This window comes from Oncorhynchus nerka, linkage group LG27 (genome assembly GCF_034236695.1).
Source record: "Oncorhynchus nerka isolate Pitt River linkage group LG27, Oner_Uvic_2.0, whole genome shotgun sequence".
Taxonomy (NCBI): domain Eukaryota; kingdom Metazoa; phylum Chordata; class Actinopteri; order Salmoniformes; family Salmonidae; genus Oncorhynchus; species Oncorhynchus nerka.
In genome coordinates this window covers 35224154-35245004 of record NC_088422.1, presented here as the reverse complement: position 1 = coordinate 35245004, position 20851 = coordinate 35224154, and the positions used below count along the sequence as shown (strand labels likewise).

The window sequence follows — 20851 nt, the reverse complement described above, 5'->3', positions numbered from 1 at the left end:
TGCATGGTGGTGCCTGTACCTGCCTTAGAAATGTTGAAACATTTTTGGCTGTGATCTGTTGATTGCCAGTTCTTTCCTAACCATCCGTGACCTCACCGTACACAGGCATTCCAGTCTTATGTAGATAATCACAACGCTATCAAATAATATATATTCAGGCTTGAAGCGAGATCCTCATGTACTTCCCTCGGACTGTGGAATTCATTATTGTGTATAGCAGACACAAACAAGATTAACACCGCTGGACTGGACCCTCTTGCTCTCATTAGTCACAGCCTTACCAGAGCTGCCTGTGGCTGAGGTGTGGAATGCCTGGAATGACAGGCTCTCAGGCCCGCTGGACGGCACTGTCGGCAGCCCTGTGAACCCGGGGGACGGTAACAGGCCTACAAGCAACCCTGTGAACCGGGGGACGGTAACAGGCCTGCAAGCAACCCTGTGAACCGGGGGACGGTAACAAGCCTACAAGCAACCCTGTGAACTGTGGTGGTAACAGGCCTACAAGCAACCCTGTGAACCGGGGGACGGTAACAGGCCTACAAGCAACCCTGTGAACCGGGGGACGGTAACAGGCCTACAAGCAACCCTGTGAACCGGGGGACGGTAACAGGCCTACAAGCAACCCTGTGAACCGGGGGACGGTAACAGGCCTACAAGCAACCCTGTGAACCGGGGGACGGTAACAGCTCAATGTCCTCTCTTCACAAGCCAACCATGTAGAGTATGTTGGTTAGGTGAGAGCCTGTACTGGTGGGTTTTTTTGGTAAAGAGCAACAAGAGTGTTGACAAAAGTGTATAATTTGAACAAGGGTGTGAGATGTCTAACAGCCAGATGTGAAATGTTCTGAGGAATACTAGTCTGGAGTAGTGATGTTCTCCCCAGACCCTGTGCACATGGCACCCTATCCCATATCTAGGGCCCAAAGGGCTCTGGTCAAAACAAGTAGTGCATTATAGGGAATAGGGTGCCATTTGGGGCACAGCCTTAATCTCTCTGGGGTCTGTGGACCAGGCAGGCACCTAGAGGACTCAACACAACTATTTTAAGCAGGAAATACCAGTGAGCCAGGCAGGCAGAACTACAGCACTTATTGGATACTACTGAATAAAATAGCTGTGTTTTGTCATTCACAGTCAGCACATACAGGCCAATCTACTGCACACACCCAGGTCATAGTCTGCCATCTCCATACCTTTGTCCCTGTAAATAAACATTCAGTTCTACTGGCAACTGCAGGGCTCCCTTGCAAAAATGAGACCTTGGTCTCAATTGGGGTTCCGTGCTAAAATAAAGGTCAAATAAACTACTAGAAACCTGCAGCTCGACATGAATGACCCACTGTGCTGTTTACTTTCTGCATCTACGTCATATTGTCTACCTGGGAAAGGCCTAAGCAGGAAAGTAGAAATGGATGTGCTGAGCAGTGTCCTTGTATAGGCCTATATCGCTCTGTGACTCCTGGTCCTCTGCTGATAGAGGTTGAGACAGCCCTTTCCCTCACACCCCCCAGCAGCCTACGTCCCTCCACACGGAGTTCTGGCTTTTGTTGCTGCACATCCTGCTGCTTACAGCCCCCCCCCCCCACTTTCAGGTCACTGCTGCAATATGGACCACTTTGCTTGGAACCATGCCAACCTTTCTCTGATTCCACAACCGACTCCCTCCCTGCTCTGCTTGTCTTCCTTCCTCTCTGGCTAAGTATTCAGAGAAGCTTATCCCTGACATGCTGACCACACCGCCCGCGTTGCGTGCGTGAGCGTTGCACAATAAATGTACACGTTGTTCAATCATTTCATCCAAACTGCCCACACGTGTCAACGAGAGTCTGCTTGATACGCTTAGTCCCGCCTCATCTCCTCGTTGGTTTTTAGGCGCATATACCCACGTGGGTGATTTAGAAAGATGAACTGAGGTCCTAAAGTTGGTTGCCAACTGCCATATGAAGTCCAAAGAAGGAGAGATTATTAGAAACTAACTCGGTTTACCTTTTTATCTGTGGATTAATTGTCCGAGTAGGGAACACACGATTTTGTGTCTCAATGGGTCAAAATTCGATGAAGATCCAGAAAAAAATGACCTTGTACATTTGATATAATAACAACCAAATGTTTATCCCAGGACAAATTAGCTAGCATCAGCAGGTTTCATGTTTCGACCAGTCCCCAAATGAATCTAGTGGGTTCAGAGTTCGTTTTGATAGTTCAACCCGCGTGTCCTGCCTGCGTCTGGACGCGCGTTTCCCGGTCTAGTCAGCATGCTACTCACAGGCCCAGAACAGGTGCTTAGTATAGGTGCTTATAGCAAAACTCCTGTAGACTGGACTTTGGTCACTGAGCTTGGAGTTTGAGTATGTGTCATAGCCCAACTCTGTCAGTCAGGTGATGTTGTGAGGGACTCTGAGCTGTCGGCAGGACTGTCCGTCATCTATGGACTAGGTGATTTGTCCCCATTATGTCCATCTCTGGCACTCCCAACATGAAACCCCTTTCTCCAAATTAGTGGTTGAACTACTGTGACTCACTGACCACTTGTAATCAGGTTTTAACCTAATGGGCTCGTATGGTTCCTTTATTTGAGAAACATTAATAATGCCTGTGACTAACGGAGTTTATTTATTTATATAGGCCAGTTTAACAAAACAACTACCCAGTGTCATATAATCCAGTCCTTGCCAAATCGGACAGTGAGTCAGTCATGTTGCTTAGTAATATCAACAGGACTGTATTGTGACATGTGAGCAGCAGAGTTGAACTGGCCAGTCCTTTGTTTTCCTCAGTGGCACAGTAGGCAGGGAAAGGATGGTGGAGTCCTCCGACAACATACTGACTCATATCCTGGTATGGAATGGCTGTCTGAGTCCTAGTGGCCTGTCTACTGCCTGCTATTACACAAGCATTTAGACATAGGGCCTAGACTGCCCACTCATTGTTTAACCTCTCTCTGTCTACGTACGCCTCTAGTACATCTCCATGAGGACAGAGCTTCTTCATACTTGAATCTGGTTGTGTTTTGACTTCACACTTAACACAAGTTATCTGAATGGTCATTCTAAACATTCGTCTTGAGTTTTGACGAAAAACGAAAGGCTCTAGTATATAACTAAAAACAGAGCCTGTAAGGATTCTGTCTACAGAGAACTGGAAAGCTCCTCTCGTCCCGTGAATATGTAGCGCTTATATTTAGCCCCTCTGAAATCATTGTTGTCATGGTGCTGGAATGGCTGTGGGCAGTGAGTGATATTCATGAGGCAAATCCATTATACTTTAATTAGGGCTGCTGCCACAGCAGGGCTCCCTCTGCCTCAGTGACATCATCTGACTGTCAGGCCCTATGGTGGTCCAGCTGGGGATTCTACAAACGGGAATGTCAGTCTCCCAAATCCAACCCTAACCTCCACAGCATTTTCAGAGCTCACGTTACTTAGACTTCACACTGTGGAGAGCACCTGATCCGACAATCACTTTGGGTCAGAGGTCAAGATGGAACCTGCCCGCCCTCCCAGGCTAGGCTGCTGTAGTCAAAGTCAGCTGGGTGGCCAGGAAAGCCTTCCGTTTGTCTGGCTCCTTTTGTTGTGTGTGTGTGTGTGTGTTGTATGACAGCTGGTGGTTTCTGGTCATCTGGCCTGTTGTATAAGGGTGTTATATAAGGGCTCAGATTCAAGGTTATCTCAGGGTTTCATTTTAAAGAGCAGAAACTAAGCATCTGCTGGCATGTCTATGAGGATGTTATTACCAACAACATGCCTTCATTTTAGGGCTGTTCCCAACTAAAAATAAATATTGTTCAACCGAGAGTCGTCCTGTTCTTTAGACCAATCGATTTGTTATAAATTTTTAAACAAAATGTTCCATATACAGTGCCTCCGGAAAGTATTCAGACCCCTTGACTTTTCCACATTTTATTATGTTACAACCTAATTCTAAAATGGGATACTTTTTTAAAGTCCTCACCAATTTACACACTACCCCATAATGCCAAAGCAAAAACAGGTTTGTATAAATCATACCAAATGTATTAAAAAAAAAAAGTATTTATTCAAACCCTTGGCTATGAGACTTGAAAATGAGATCATGTTTATCCTTTTTCCATTGATCATCCTTGAGATGTTTCTTCAACTTGGAGTCCACATGTGGTAAATTCAATTGATGGACATGATTTGGAAAGGCACACACCTTTCTATGTAAGGTCCCACAGCTGACAGTGCAGGAATTGTCTGTAGTGCTTTGAGACAGGATTGTGTCAGGGCATAGATCTGGGGAAGGGTACTTAAAAATGTATGCAGCATTGAAGGTCCCCAAGAACACAGTGGCCTCCATCCTTAAATGGAAGTATGGAATTACCAAGACTCTTTTCTAGAGCTGGCCGAACTGGGCAATCGGAGAAGGGCCTTGGTCAGGGAGGTGACCAAGAACCCGATGGTCACTCCGATAGAGCTCCAGAGATCCTTTGTGGAGATTAGAGAACCATCTCAGCAGCACTCCACCAATCAGGCCTTTATGGTAAAGTGGCCAGACGGATGCCACTCCTCAGTAAAAGGCACATGACAGCCCGCTTGGAGTTTGCCAAAAGGCATCTGAAGACACTCAGACCATGAGAAACAAGATTCTGTAGTCTGATGAAACCAAGATTGAACTCTTTGGCCTGAATGCCAAGCGTCACATCTGAAACCTGGCACCATCCCTACTGTGAAGCGTGGTGGCAGCAGGATGTTTTTCAGCGGCAGGGATTGGAAGACTAGTCCGTATCGAGGGAAAGATGAATGGAGCAAAGTACAGAGATCCTTGATGAAAACCTGCTCAGGACCTCCGACTGGGGCGAAGTGTCACCTTCCAACAGGACAACGACACTAAGCACACAGCCAAGACAACGCAGGAGTGGCTTCGCGACAAGTCTCTGAATGTCATTGAGTGGCCAGCCACAGCCCAGACTTGAACCTGATCGAACATCTCTGGAGAGACCTGAAAATAGCTGTGCAGCGACGCTCCCCATCCAACCTGACAGAGCTTGAGAGGATCTGCGGAGAAGAATGGGAGAAGCTCCCCAAATATAGGTGTGCCATAATATTGTAGCGTCACACCCTAGAAGAATCAAGGCTGTAATCGCTGCAAAGGGTGCTTCAACAAAGTACTGAGTCAAGGGTCTGAATACTTGTGATATTTGCAAAAATGTCTAAAGAACTGCTTTTGTTTTTTCATTATGGTGTATTGTGTGTAGATTGAGGGGGGGGACAATTGAATCCATTTTAGAATAAGACTGTAACGTAACAGTGGAGTAAGTCATGGGGTCTGAATACTTTCCGAGTGCACTAGACACACACCCTAAGTGTTTCAATAAAATCAGCTACATATGTACTGAGCCTGTCTGATTTGTTTGATGATTTGTTTGTTTGATGTAAATAATTCATATACACACAAATGAATCAAGAATGACCCCGATGACCACACTGTTTAAAAAAACAGGACGGTGCCTTTGACTGGTGCATGTTGTCTCGCTCTCCTCCCTACTGCAGAGAAAAGCAAATGTTTATTGCGCTGTCCGTGCTGAAGCGGCATCATCCATTTGGCGAATTTTGGTTTCTTGTTTCTGATTGAAAAGTTTTGTTACCGAAATCCCTCATTTGTTTTTACAAAAAACATGGCCTATTCCCTCAACCCTTGCTCTCTTTATGTGAAACATGTAAACATTGCATGTATGTGACCAATAAGTCAGGCCCTATCATAATCGCATCAATAAATTGGTTATAACAAACAATGAACACGGTAATGTCGACAGCAAATGGATGTGGGGGGAAAACTTGAAACGGAGGAATGTTTACTGGTTGCTCAGGTGGGAAAGTGAAAGTCAGAACTGTGGAAGACAGTTGACTTAGTTGTGCAAAGTACTGGGGATCAATAAAAAGGAGGGTATATTAGCAAGTGTTGTGAGTTATGTGCCACACAGTTCCTGTTTGATTACAATATTTTTTTCAGACCATTTTGAACAATGCAAACATGTCTAAATAAATAAATGCACCAGAGTCGTGCCTCAATTTTCTAATACAAATAGGCTAAGGTCTTTTTCCTCGTTTCTTCTGCTGCCTCTGCCACATTGTTCTTAATCCCAATATGCTGGTTAACTTTGCTAGTATGCACATAGCGACATAGGGAAAGGTGCTAATTCTAGGGCGCGCTTAAGATTTGTTTCAGGACCGTGGGCAGTGAGAATCACTACATATTGGCACCTAAGTATCGTGATCGTATCGTGAGGTCCCTGGCAATGCCCAGCCCTAGTCAAAATGTCTGGTTTGTACCTGATAGAGCACCTCTTTTGGTTGGAGGGGTATTCCTGTTTTCCTCGCCTCAGTCACTGGCCTCCTTCACACAGCAACAGTCACAGGGCTATGCATGGTTTCTTCACATCTGCGCCATCTCTCATTCTCCCCCTCTCTTTTGTGGAGGGTGAGAATTCAGTCTCCCATGCCCCCCCCCTTCTCAGGCTATGCCACAGGTGTATTTGTCTAACAATGATTCTGCCCAAGGATTGAATGATGGGGAATCTACATTTTCTAAGAGGGAGAATGTGAATTCTGTCTCTCTGTATTTCTGTGTGATTGGAGTGCCTATTGGTTTGTACATAGTCTCTGATTGGTCACTCTCACCCTGTGATTTCATGGTTCCAGTTCAGCTGAGGTCAGGTTGGTTCCTCAGATCACCACTGATCATACACCTCAGTGTTTCTGGTGTTTTAATCTCATGCCTCTGTGTGTGTTCTCCACAGTCGGGCCGCATTGACAAGGCCTACCCCACAGTGTGTGGTCACACGGGCCCTGTACTGGACATCGACTGGTGCCCCCACAATGACCAGGTCATCGCCAGCGGCTCGGAGGACTGCACGGTCATGGTAAGGTTTACGGTCACGCCTCGGCAGAGACTGTTCCTCTCGGTGTAGTACAATCATGTTTGTTTACACTTTACCTGCATATGTACAGTGTATACACCCTCTCACCGACTTCAACTGACAGAGGACCGGTTTTGATTGTGAAAGGCCAGACACTGATAGCGTAGGGATGGGTGCAGAATTAGATGGTGGAAGGGTAGCGAAGGGTACGTGCAGGCAGGGCTTGCACTCTAGTCTGGATTAGATTAGACCCAGAGAGAGACTTGGGGAATGATTTAGCCTTTTTATAGGGCTGAGGTCACTAACTTGTTTGAGGCTGGTGCTATACTATATGTCCTTATTTGGGCTGTGAATGGCAGTGATCAGAGTGTGTGCTATGTTCTTAGGTATTCTTCTATCACTTCCCCACCTGTAGGCATTGGCTTCCCCATGCAACTCTCTGAACGGCAGAAAAAGACCTCCGTCTGTGAATAGATGCGGTGTTCCGTGTATTTACAGAAGTTGAACCGCCGAAGGTTCCTTTCTTCAGAACATTTTAGATTGCGGCTAGAAATGCACTCTGAATAGGTTCTCTAAAAGTAATGTTGACTTTAGATTAAGTGCTGTGATGAACTGTTTTTCTGTTGAGATTTCTGTTTCCATAGTAACCTATTGCAGCTAGAGTAGGAGCTCTGATAGTGTAGCGGTGTGACTACTGTCTCAGTCTACTGCTGTCAGGGTTCGTAGAGATAAAGACTTTAAACTTCAGTCTTCATTTCCGTAGGTACATTTTCTGATTCTGCAATGTTTACCATATTTGCATAGGCTACTGGCTGTATTCTCACTAGGAAGTAAGCTACTCACTATATGTACAAAGAAGGTAGCACTCACTTTTGTCATCATGAAGTACTTTGAGATGCTAGTTCAGGACCATACCCATCTCTCTCAACATCCAACAAAACAAAGGAACTGATCGTGGACTACAGGCGACAACACAGAGAGAGAACACACCCCCATCCACATCGACGGGGCCACAGTGGAGCGGGTCACAAGCCTCAAGTCTGTCGCCGTGCACATCACTGGACCTGAAATGGTCCTTTCACAGAGACAGTGTGGTGAAGTGCAACAGCGCCCCTTCATCCTCAGAAGGCCAAAGAAATTTGTCTTGGCCCCTAAGACCCTCGCGTACTTCAACAGATGTAGCATTGAGAACATCCTATGGGGTTGTAATCACCACCTGGTACTGCACTGTCCGCAACCGCAGGGCTCTCCAGAGGGTGGTACGGTCAGCCCAACGCATCATCAGGGGCACACTCCCTGCCCTCCAGGACATCTACAGCACCAGTGTCACAGGAAGGCCAAGAAGATCATTAAGGACCTCAGCCATGGCCTGTTCACCCCGCTACCATTCTAGAAAGATGATACTCCACATCAAAACTGGGACCAAGAGACCGCTTCTATTTCCAAGCCATCAGACTGTTAGTCACCACTAGCTGGCCTCCGCCCAGTACCCTGCCCTGAACTTTAGTCACTGTTCTAGCTGCCTACCACCCAGTACCCTGCCCTGAACTTTAGTCACTGTTCTAGCTGCCTACCACCCAGTACCCTGCCCTGAACCTTACTCACTGTTCTAGCTGCCTACCACCCAGTACCCTGCCCTGAACTTTACTCACTGTTCTAGCTGCCTACCACCCAGTACCCTGCCCTGAACTTTACTCACTGTTCTAGCTGCCTACCACCCAGTACCCTGCCCTGAACTTTACTCACTGTTCTAGCTGCCTACCACCCAGTACCCTGCCCTGAACCTTAGTCACTGTTCTAGCTGCCTACCACCCAGTACCCTGCCCTGAACTTTACTCACTGTTCTAGCTGCCTACCACCCAGTACCCTGCCCTGAACTTTACTCACTGTTCTAGCTGCCTACCACCCAGTACCCTGCCCTGAACTTTAGTCACTGTTCTAGCTGCCTACCACCCAGTACCCTGCCCTGAACTTTAGTCACTGTTCTAGCTGCCTACCACCCAGTACCCTGCCCTGAACCTTATAGACTGCTTCATTATGTATATTGAGTCATTGAACACGGGTCACATTTGTTTTACCCACTTTATATGTATGTACTGTGTTGTAGTCATGGCTCATCCTATATAACTACTGCTATACACACCTTTTCTATTCATAGACTGTCTACACACACCATTATATTTATATATTCCAGACTCTGGTATTGTTCTTTCTGATATTTCTTTATTTTAACTTTTTAGATTTGTGTGTGTGGCTAGGTATTATTACTGCACTGTTGGCGCTTGAAACACAAGCATTTTGCTGCACCTGCAATAACATCTGCAAATCTGTGTACATGACCAATAAACTTTGATTTGAAAACGTCAGTATGATGAGTAACCTTGGGTCTCTGTTTCCCCCTTCAGTCTCTTGGTTGTAAATGTGATCTACTGACTTCATGTCACAGTGATGCCAATCTAAAAGACAAGTCGGTTCATGTGAATGTACTGCTTTCTGTGTTCCAGCAGTTTAGATCTTCCTGACACAGGCTAACAGCAGGGAAACTGCAGACATCAGTATAATGATCCTATGATGACCCTAGCTATGTCCTGGTCCTGACCTTTGACCCGTGTCTGTCTGCAGGTGTGGCAGATCCCTGAGAACGGGCTGGTTACCGGCTTGTCTGAGCCTGTGGTGGTCCTGGAGGGACACTCCAAAAGGGTTGGCATCATCACATGGCACCCCACGGCACGCAATGTCCTGCTCAGTGCTGGTGAGTGGTGTCCTCCTGTCTATTTTTTAAAACCCTTCTTTTAACATGTCGTGGATGGCTTTGTGTGAGGTGGACATCTTACATGTTATCATTTATAGTTCTGGTTCAGCCTCTGTGCGCTCTGCCCCCCCTAATCTGGCAACCTGCTGTGAGCTTGCGTCATTTCCCCTAAACACTGAAATGCCTGATCAACGCACATCTGTCCTCATTGACTTTAAAATGACCGTTTACCTTGTTTTCATCCTCCATGTCGTAACAAAACCAGAATGAGCTACGACTTGTAGATGGTATTATCTTGTCAAATCAGTGCTATTTGGTGTTGTCCTTTTTCTATTGTGTAGTATGTGTATATTAATGTGTGTATTAAATGTGTGTGTTCCTCTTCTCAGGCTGTGACAACCTGGTCATCATCTGGAACGTGGGGACGGGCGAGGCCATGATCCAGTTGGAGGACATGCACCCTGACGTCATCTTCAGCGCCTGCTGGAACCGCAACGGCAGCCTCATCTGCACCGCCTGCAAGGACAAGACCATCCGCGTCATCGACCCCCGCAAGGAAGAGATTGTAGGGGTGAGCACCACTGACTAGGTTTGAGTATTTTCCCAAAAACGATTGTTTGGAGAAAATTGCTACGGTCCTGGTACCATCTCGGTATTCCCGTTCATAAAGGAAATGCTATTTAAAGGCTTATAATACCAGCGAAAATTATTATACCCCAGTCAATGGAGAAATATGGACTAGACTCCAAAGGTTTCTTGTTGTAGCCTAGTTTATATGAAGGCCTAAAATATTGAGGTTATTACCCTACAACCTAGTGAAAACTACATTTGGTTTTAGTGTACTGAAACTGAAAGATGTCAGCCAGCTTGTTGGCCCTTTTCGCTCCCCTTGCACCTGGCGATCAGGGGAATTTCTGAAGATTGTTGCTGTTTTTACTTTATGATAACCAAATCAACGTTTCTTTGTCACGTGTGCTGAATACAACAGGTGTAGGTAGACCTTTCAGTGAAATGCTTACTTACAGGCTCTAACCAATAGTGCAAAAAAGGTATTAGGTGAACAATAGGTAAGTAAAGAAATAAAACAGTAAAAAGACAGGCTATATACATACAGACATCGGTTAGTCAGGCTGATTTTGAGGTAGTATGTAGATATGGTTAAAGTGACTATGCATATATGATGAACAGAGAGTAGCAGTAGCGTAAAAGAGGGGTTGGTGGGTGGCGGGACACAATGCAGATAGCCCGGTTAGCCAATGTGCGGGAGCACTGGTTTGTCGGCCCAACCCGCTTATTGTGGTGACTTTGTCACAGGGAACATATCCGATTCTCCGCTAAACAAACAAGTGAATAGGCCTAGTAGTGTTGATTCAGCACCATGGATAGCGCCACGATTGATCAAATCCCACGAATCTGATTAGTCAAGATGCGTTCACTCGCTTTTATTATTGGGTCGGTACATTTGAATTCAATCACTTTTTGACAGCATCCCTTTTGATTTAAACAACTTTCTATATATGTTTGCCCATGGAAGAAGTGGTCAGTGATTTTAGACCTGAATGCTAAAACATGCAGGAGATAGAGGTGCTCAAAGTTAACCCATTTTGCATACCATACCATGAGACATCCATGTCCTCATCGCTGTAAAAGATGAACTGTTTGTCATTTTAAAAGCTATTTGATAATTTCTTGAATATATATTTTTTTACAAAAATTTTTTAAAGTCAATTATCTAAAAAACATTTGAATGTTGAAATTTTAATTTTATTCCCATTTTAGTACATTTATCAGCCAAACATGATGCCCACCCTTTATTAAAGAACATGCTGTGTCTCAACTGATGTTGGACACAACACAACCTCAGATGTAAAATAGGTTCTAAGCTACAATATGCCAATATGAAAGTTCACACATTTAGATAATTGACATTTTAAGGATAAAATAGTTTGACAACCCTTGTTTGTAGTCTTACTAAGGACTTAATTAACATGGTCCACACACATCCGCACAGTCATGAAGAGGGAACGGCAGCGCCTCTTCCCCCTCAGGAGGCTGAAAAGATTTGGCATGGGCCCTCGGATCCTAAAAGTTCTACAGACACTATGCACACTCGCAAGACTATGTATACAGTGGGGCAAAAAAGTATTTAGTCAGCCACCAATTGTGCAAGTTCTCCCACTTAAAAAGATGAAAATCACATTGTAGGATTTAATGAATTTATTTGCAAATTATGGTGGAAAATAAGTATTTGGTCACCTACAAACAAGCAATATTTCTGGCTCTCACAGACCTGTAACTTCTTCTTGAAGAGGCTCCTCTGTCCTCCACTCGTTACCTGTATTAATAGCACCTATTTGAACTTGTTATCAGTATAAAAGACACCTGTCCACAACTTCAAACAGTTAAAAGGCTCGCAAGACTACATATATATATATGTGTCTTGCGAGTGTGTGTGTATATATATATATAATATACACACACACACACACACTGCTCCAAAAAATAAAGGGAAAATAAAATAACACATCCTAGATCTGTGAAATATTCTTATTAAATACTTTTTTCTTTACATAGTTGAATGTGCTGACAACAAAATCACACACAAATTATCAATTGAAATCAAATTTTAAGGGCCTCCCGGGTGGCGCAGTGGTTAAGGGCCTGGGCGCGAACCCAGGGACTCTGATGGCACAGCTGGCGCTGCAGTACAGCGCCAGCTGTGCCATCAGAGTCCCTGGGTTCGCGCCCAGGCTCTGTCGTAACCGGCCGCGACCGGGAGGTCCGTGGGGCGACGCACAATTGGCATAGCGTCGTCCGGGTTAGGGAGGGCTTGGTCGGTAGGGATGTCCTTGTCTCATCGCGCATCAGCGACTCCTGTGGCGGGCCGGGCGCAGTGCGCGCTAACTAAGGTTGCCAGGTGCACGGTGTACCCTCCGACACATTGGTGCGGCTGGCTTCCGGGTTGGATGCGCGCTGTGTTAAGAAGCAGTACGGCTGGTTGGGTTGTGTATCGGAGGACGCATGACTTTCAACCTTCGTCTCTCCTGAGCCCGTACGGGAGTTGTAGCGATGAGACAAGATAGTAGCTACTACAACAATTGGATACCACGAAATTGGGGAGAAAAAAGGGGTAAAATAAAAATAAAAACACAAAAAAAAAAAAAAAAAAAAAAAAGGAAATCAAATGTATCAACCCAGGGAGGTCTGGATTTGGAGTCACACTCAAAATTAGAGTGGAAAACCACACTACAGGCTGATCCAATGTAATGTCCTTAAAACATGTCAAAATGAGGCTCGGTAGTGTGTGTGGCCTCCACGTGCCTGTATGACCTCCCTACAACACCTGGGCATGCTCCTGATGAGGTGGCGGGTTTTCTCCTGAGGGATCTCCTCCCAGACCTGAACTAAAGCATCCGCTAACTCCTGGACAGTGTGGTGCAACGTGGCGTTTGTGGATGGAGCGAGACATGTGCTCAATTGGATTCAGGTCTGGGGAACGGGCGGGCCAGTCCATAGCATCAATGCCTTCCTCTTGCAGGAACTGCTGACACACTCCAGCCACATGAGGTCTAGCATTGTCTTGCATTAGGAGGAACCCAAGGCCAACCGCACCAGCATATGGTCTCACAAGGGGTCTGAGGATCTCATCTCGGTACCTAATGGCATTCAGGCTACCTCTGGCGAGCACATGGAGGGCTGTGCAGCCCCCCAAAGAAATGCCACCCCACACCATGACTGACCCACCGCCAAACCAGTCATGCTGGAGGATGTTGCAGGCAGCAGAACGTTCTCCACGGTGTCTCCAGACTGTCACGTCTGTCACGTGCTCAGTGTGAACCTGTTTTCATCTGTGAAGAGCACAGGACGCCAGTGGCGAATTTGCCAATCTTGGTGTTCTCTGGCAAATGCCAAACGTCCTGCACGGTGTTGGGCTGTAAGCCCAACCCCCACCTGTGGACATCGGGCCCTCATACCACCCTCATGGAGTCTGTTATTGACCGTTTGAGTAGACACATGCACATTTGTGGCATGCTGGAGGTCATTTTGTAGGGCTCTGGCAGTGCTCCTCCTTGCACAAAGGCGGAGGTAGCGGTCCTGCTGCTAGATTGTTGCCCTCCTACGGCCTCCTCCACATCTCCTGATGTACTGGCCTGTCTCCTGGTAGCGCCTCCATGCTCTGGACACTACGCTGACAGACACAGCAAACCTTCTTGCCACAGCTCGCATTGATGTGCCATCCTGGATGAGCTGCACTACCTGAGCCACTTGTGTGAGTTGTAGACTCCGTCTCATGCTACCACTAGAGTGAAAGCACCGCCAGCATTCAAAAGTGACCAAAACATCAGCCAGGAAGCATAGGAACTGAGAAGTGGCCTGTGGTCCCCACCTGCAGAACCACTCCTTTATTGGGTGTGTCTTGCTAATTGCCTATAATTTCCACCTGTTGTCTATTCCATTTGCACAACAGCATGTGAAATGTATTGTCAATCAGTGTTGCTTCCTAAGTGGACAGTTTGATTTCACAGAAGTGTGATTGACTTGGAGTTACATTGTTTAAGTGTTCCCTTTATTTTTTTGAGCAGTATGTGTGTATATATATATATATACACACACTCGCAAGACTATATATATATATATATATATATGAGTGTGTGTGTATATCTATCTACATTGCGTGTGGATAAACAACATGTTTACAGATGCCTACAAGTTTGACACTATTAAGGAAGATAAAATGTATGTAGAGAATTCTGTTGGAAGAATGTTATACGTTTCTTCATAACACCTAAACTGACATCACAAACAGACCGGCTCCCTACACCCTTGTTGGAGAGCAGGCAGGCTGTCACGGCTGAACGTATGATGTGCTGTAACGGCCAGATCTTTTTTGGGTTCTTTTACTTCATTTGTACTTTCTTTGTGTTCCTCAGTAAAAACAGTGTGTTTATGTGCGTGTGCGTGTTTTATTTTTTACTAACACTAATCATATGCAGCTGCTAATGTGTTCTATATTTGACTCTTATGTATCCTGATACCTAGCCACTATACCCTGCCTTCATGTACATACAGTATCTACCTCAGATACTTTGTTCCCCTGCACATTGATCTGGTACTCCCTGTAGATAGCTCCATTCTTGTTTTATTCCTTGTTACTATTTTTCATTTTTATTATACATGTTTTACTCTGCATTGTTGGGAAGGGCTCGGAAGCAAGCATTTCACGGTGAAGTCTAAACCCGTTGTATTCGGAGCAGGTGACAAAACCTTTTTGATTTGAATTGAAATGTTATCAATCTCAACTGTTTATATTTTTCAGTGACGTTCCATGGTATGGGGGGAAAATCAGGTCCAAAAAGTCATTTTCCCGAGCACTTCTTCTATAATGGGTGAATATGTATGGAAGGTTTAGTTCAAATCAAAAGGGGTGCTAGAGTTGTGATGACTGTTCTGATGTATGACGCCAGAGACGTGATATGTCCGGTTCATGCAGTTATTCGCAAGCGCAAGTTTTGTATTTTTGCATTAATGCGGCATAAACATTTTAGAATATTGGTCCACAGGACTGCGATAATTTTTCTAGGAAAACTGGAAGGAGTTTGTCAGGAAGTCCCGGGATACCGCTTACCAGTATTCAACTCTACCACTGACAGGACTTTTCACAAACAAATCTGCTGCTCTATAGGGTGGTCAAATTCCAGCTTTTCCTGAAATCCCGGTTGGAATATTCCTGGAATCAGGACGGAATAAGTAGGAAGATATATCTGGTAGATATGACAGACTCTTTTGGTAACTTTGAGAGAGAGAGAACAATTTTGGGTTGAGTCCTGCCAGAATGTCGTGATTCGAAACTAAAGTTTGCAGGCAAAACCTTTTGCGGTGGTGTTACTGAAGGTAGTTGATGCGAACTAGACACTTTCAAAATGCACTCATTAAAAATAACCTCCATCTTGCTAGCTACTATTTTGTGTTGGGATGTGGGTAGTGACGTCGTTCCTCTATGCCAAACTGACGTTTTATTACAGTACGTGCTGACGTGTATGCTGGAACATTGGAAACATTGTGGGAGGCGACCCATCTGCCTAGGGAGACTACTCTTTTCCTCATTTGAAAGGGATCTCTTTGAGGAGATGATTTAGGATGTACCCCCAGTATGTTGACTGTTGAACCCTCTGTGTCACAGGAGAAGGAGAAGGCACATGAGGGGGCGCGGCCCATGAGGGCCATCTTCCTGTCGGACGGGAACGTGTTCACCACAGGCTTCAGCCGTATGAGTGAGAGACAGCTAGCCCTGTGGAACCCGGTGGGTCACCTCGTCCTCCTCACCATCACTACTCCTGGGTTTTGTCCCAAATGACACTCCATTCCCTTTATAGTGGACTACTTTTGACCAGGGCTCATAGGGGCACTATATAGGGAAAAGGGTGGCATTTGTGACGCAGCCCTGATTTTAAAGATTTTATTGCACTGCTCAGTAACTGACTGTCGATGTTTAATTTACAGCAAGCCATGGATGAGGCCATCTCAGTGCATGAGATGGACACCAGCAATGGAGTCCTCTTGCCCTTCTATGACCCAGATACCTCTGTGGTTTATCTGTGTGGTAAGGTGAGTGGAGTTTTTTCCGGCAAATGTTACATACACATCCAGTTGATCTGCTGTGCATGTAACTTACAACAGGTCTCTGATCCATGAAGTTAGGCATGATGAATTGTTAGCTGTAAAGGCATTACTAAAACGTTGTACTGTTCCAAACACTAAACCTTATTTCTGGTTTGTAGGGTGACAGCAGCATTCGCTACTTTGAGATCACGGACGAAGCCCCATTTGTCCACTACCTCAGCACCTTCACTACCAAGGAGCCCCAGAGGGGAATGGGATACATGCCCAAGAGAGGCCTGGACGTCAACAAGTGTGAGATCGCCAGGTACGGCTCGCTGGATAAGGAAACGGATCAACAATTTTAGGGCTGCTCATCTGGCTATTATGCTTTGATGGGCACACCCCTGATTCATTTCAGCAATGTCTAGTTGAACCAGGTGTTTTGGTGCTTGGCTGGGTCTATGATGAGGGTCTAAGAGGAAGACATGACTTGTGATGTGAAGCTATTGGCCAGCTATGTCCACCAGGAGGCAGCACTGAACCAGATGTTAAAGGGGAGCTCTCTCGTCTGTGTTTACCTCAGGCCCTGCCAATCAGAATCATGTACCATGCCTTTATACAGCTCCATGTTTACTGAGGCTGCCCTGAGAGTATTGCCAGTGTCATGGAAGTAGAAGTGCATTCGGCTGGGCTGCGGTGTGTGAAAGGATATTAGACAGTAGGTCTGTTATGTGATGTTGTGGATAATATGCTGCTTTGACCTATGTTGACAGGTTTTATAAACTGCACGAAAGGAAGTGTGAACCGATCATCATGACTGTGCCAAGAAAGGTGAGCTTCTTCATTCTGATCTAGAGACACTCAATATATATGAATGATTTCAACAATCAATGCCACATTTAACTCCAACTCTGTTTTGAGGCCAGGCTCTATTATATGCATTTGGTCCAGTGTTCTCGAACAGCTGTCTCTATACCCTTCTTTCTCTCTCCCTGCAGTCTGACCTGTTCCAGGACGACCTGTACCCAGACACGGCAGGACCAGACTGTGCCATTGAGGCGGAGGATTGGTTCGAGGGGAGGAACGGCGAGCCCATCCTCATTTCCTTGAAGAACGGTTACGTCCCTGGCAAGAACCGCGACCTCAAGGTGGTCAAGAAGAACATCCTGGACAACAAGCTGAGCAAGAATGCGGAGAACACGGGCACAGTCAACAAGTCTGCCTCATCCACACCATCCATAGTGAGTACTGCTGTATCTTTCTCTCTGGGAGGACTCTGCCTGGGTTGTATGCTAGAGACTGTTACAATCTTGTGTGCATACAATTCAGTGAACAAAGTACTACTCACAGAAGAATATCCTGGCATCTGGTATGTGCAATGTGAGTGAAAGTTGACACCAGACTGGATCAGTATACCAACACTACAGTAAGTATGATTACAGTGCTTTCTCAGGACTAGTCTGATGATCACCATGCCTACCCCGTCCTTCACCACTGAAACGTAGTCATTAATGGCCTTTAGTTCAGCCCTGGCCTTGGCACATTGCAGCTAGGAACATGGAAGGCTCTATTCTAACAAACCTAATGCCAGTGGTGGGAAAAATACCCAATTGTCATACTTGAGCAAAAGTAAAAATACCTTAATAGGAAATGACTCAAGTGAAAGTAAATGAGAACTTGTTCTCAACTAGCCTACCTGGTTAAATAAAGGTGTTCTCAACTAGCCTACCTGGTTAAATAAAGGTGTTCTCAACTAGCCTACCTGGTTAAATAAAGGTGTTCTCAACTAGGTTAAATAAAGGTGTTCTCAACTAGCCTACCTGGTTAAATAAAATAAAGGTGTTCTCAACTAGCCTACCTGGTTAAATAAAGGTGTTCTCAACTAGCCTACCTGGTTAAATAAAGGTGTTCTCAACTAGCCTACCTGGTTAAATAAAGGTGTTCTCAACTAGCCTACCTGGTTAAATAAAGGTGTTCTCAACTAGCCTACCTGGTTAAATAAAGGTGTTCTCAACTAGCCTACCTGGTTAAATAAAGGTGTTCTCAACTAGCCTGGTTAAATAAAGGTGTTCTCAACTAGCCTACCTGGTTAAATAAAGGTGTTCTCAACTGCCTTGGTTAAATAAAGGTGTTCTCAACTAGCCTACCTGGTTAAATAAAGGTGTTCTCAACTAGCCTACCTGGTTAAATAAAGGTGTTCTCAACTAGCCTACCTGGTTAAATAAAGGTGTTCTCAACTAGCCTACCTGGTTAAATAAAGGTGTTCTCAACTAGCCTACCTGGTTAAATAAAGGTGTTCTCAACTAGCCTACCTGGTTAAATAAAGGTGTTCTCAACTAGCCTACCTGGTTAAATAAAGGTGTTCTCAACTAGCCTACCTGGTTAAATAAAGGTGTTCTCAACTAGCCTACCTGGTTAAATAAAGGTGTTCTCAACTAGCCTACCTGGTTAAATAAAGGTGTTCTCAACTAGCCTACCTGGTTAAATAAAGGTGAAATAATACAAATAAAAGTGAGTCACCCCAGTAAAAACTACTTGAGTAAAAGTATTTGGTTATAAATATACTTAAGTATCAAGGGTAAATGGAATTGCAAAAATGTACTTTAATATCAAAAGTATAAATCATTTCAAATTCCTTATTAAGCAAACCAGATGGCACAATAGTTTTTTTATTTGTGGATAGCCAGGGGCACACTCCATCCCTCAGATCATTCTGAATCAAAGCATTTCTGTTCAGTGAGTTCGCCGGTAGTAGAGATGACATGGGATGTTCTCTTGGTAAGTGTGAATTGGACCTTTTCTGTCCTGTTAAGCATTCAACATGTAATGAGTACTTTTGGGTGTCAGGAAAAATGTATGGAGTAAAAAGTACCTCATTTTTAAGGATGTAGCGAAGTAAAAGTAATGTACAGATACTCCAAAAAATATTAAAATATTTTAAAGTACTAGCGTATGTACTTTACACCACTGCCTAATGCAGTGGTCAATCTAAGTGCTGGGCGGTAGCACTATAGGTCCAGGGGTGTTAGCTAAAATAGTTGCGCTATTTTCACAAGCACAATTATCGGCTCTGGTGCGAAAGGGCTGGGTTTTGATGAATAAACAAGTTATAGGTGTGTCGAGGCTTGGCCCCTCACTGGCAAATCAGAACGTGCTCCATAGCTAAATAGTGTGGTTGCTTCAAGTCATGTATTTGTGTTTTTTTAATGTATTGCCTGAGAATCGACTCAAATTACAATGTTAGTCCATTTACAGTTTGCTGAACAGCTTACAGAAACACAATAACAATGTAGACCTATCCCATAGAAATATGTGAAATTGAACCTGTTTGCAGTCCACATTTTTCTAAGTAATTGTGTAGCTTCAATGTGGAAATAAATGCATAGAATAGTGTAAATTGCATTATGGCTGAGCATGGATGTGCCAAATGTTGTCAATAAGCAAGATTAAATTCACTAAAAATAGCAAATCATTTGAATCAAATTCTAAACCAAATGTAACTTGTTTTTAAATAGGCTGTCTAAATACACTAACAGGCACCATCATTGCTTTCCATGGTCATATAATATTAAAACAAAGCAGACTATGGAGGGTTTTACACACACCCAAACTTCTCACAGTAGCTGGACAAAGATCCAATATAGAGAAAAGGGGAGAATGTCCACTCACCTTTATAAATGCTCCCAAATATGCCTGTTTTATGAACATGATCACAACCATCTTGGAGGTCAGATCGCATTCACACATCTCCAGAAGTTGCATCACAAGCGCGCCACAGACGTTGTCACCATAATGCCAGGAAGGTGAATCAACAGTGTTGTTGTAATTTCATTTTATGAAAAACAAGCGATCATTTTTTGTTTGTTTTTGTAAACAACAATGAATAAATGTAAGATGTAATGATGTCATAAAATCGCCAGGATGAACAAGACAGACATTGCTGTTGAATCTGCCTTCACTATAGTAGGCCTATGGGAGGGCTTGGCTTTTTGAACATATGAATTGGAAAACAAGCCATTTTTACAGCTTATAGAAAAAAGTCGAAATTCTCATCTCTTTTCGTGAGGGGCATGGGACACACAGCCTGCATCATGGGTGGGACCGGCATGGCAAAAATGTGGGCCTGCCTACAATGCATAGATAAAAGGGAATGTCAGCTCACCGTTTTACTCTTAACAAACTTGATATTTTAATAAAGCTTTGGTGACTAAGATTTATTTCCAAGCGGTCTCAGGAGCCAAACCCTTTATCGACAGTCTTGACTTTTTTGCGATTGCATTGGGCAGACAAAGAAAAAGCCTTCATTGAGAGGAGAGGCTGTACTTGGTTTATAATCAAATAAAACAAAATGGTGGTAAACCGTAAACGGGCACCAAAAGCACAGTAAGCTACTCTTGTTCCATGTTCATATGGGCAGTGTGCGTCACGGCTGGATAGGCTGTGTTTCCACGGTCACACTGCATGACATAACCACCAGCTATTGGTTGGTCCTAAATATCCTTATCAGCGCTGCCTGAAATGAGCATTCTGGATCATTTCTACCCCATCCATCTGAGTGAGCAGGGAGCTGATAGAAGTGAATTGCTGAACATGGCTTTAGGGCTGGAAAATGCCAGTGTGAC

General features: G+C 44.7%; 1 protein-coding gene across 1 annotated transcript in view; it reads left to right on the top strand.

Moving 5' to 3' along the window:
• The window catches only part of LOC115111667 (uncharacterized), a 92476-nt gene that overhangs the window by 68119 nt on the left and 3506 nt on the right, over nt 1-20851 (top strand). Inside the window, exons 3-10 of the mRNA XM_065011608.1 lie at nt 6758-6880; nt 9500-9629; nt 10019-10200; nt 15811-15930; nt 16131-16235; nt 16409-16554; nt 17003-17060; nt 17228-17470. Of these exons, the coding sequence (XP_064867680.1) occupies nt 6758-6880; nt 9500-9629; nt 10019-10200; nt 15811-15930; nt 16131-16235; nt 16409-16554; nt 17003-17060; nt 17228-17470 (1107 nt within the window). The remainder of the gene's footprint in view (nt 1-6757; nt 6881-9499; nt 9630-10018; nt 10201-15810; nt 15931-16130; nt 16236-16408; nt 16555-17002; nt 17061-17227; nt 17471-20851) is intronic.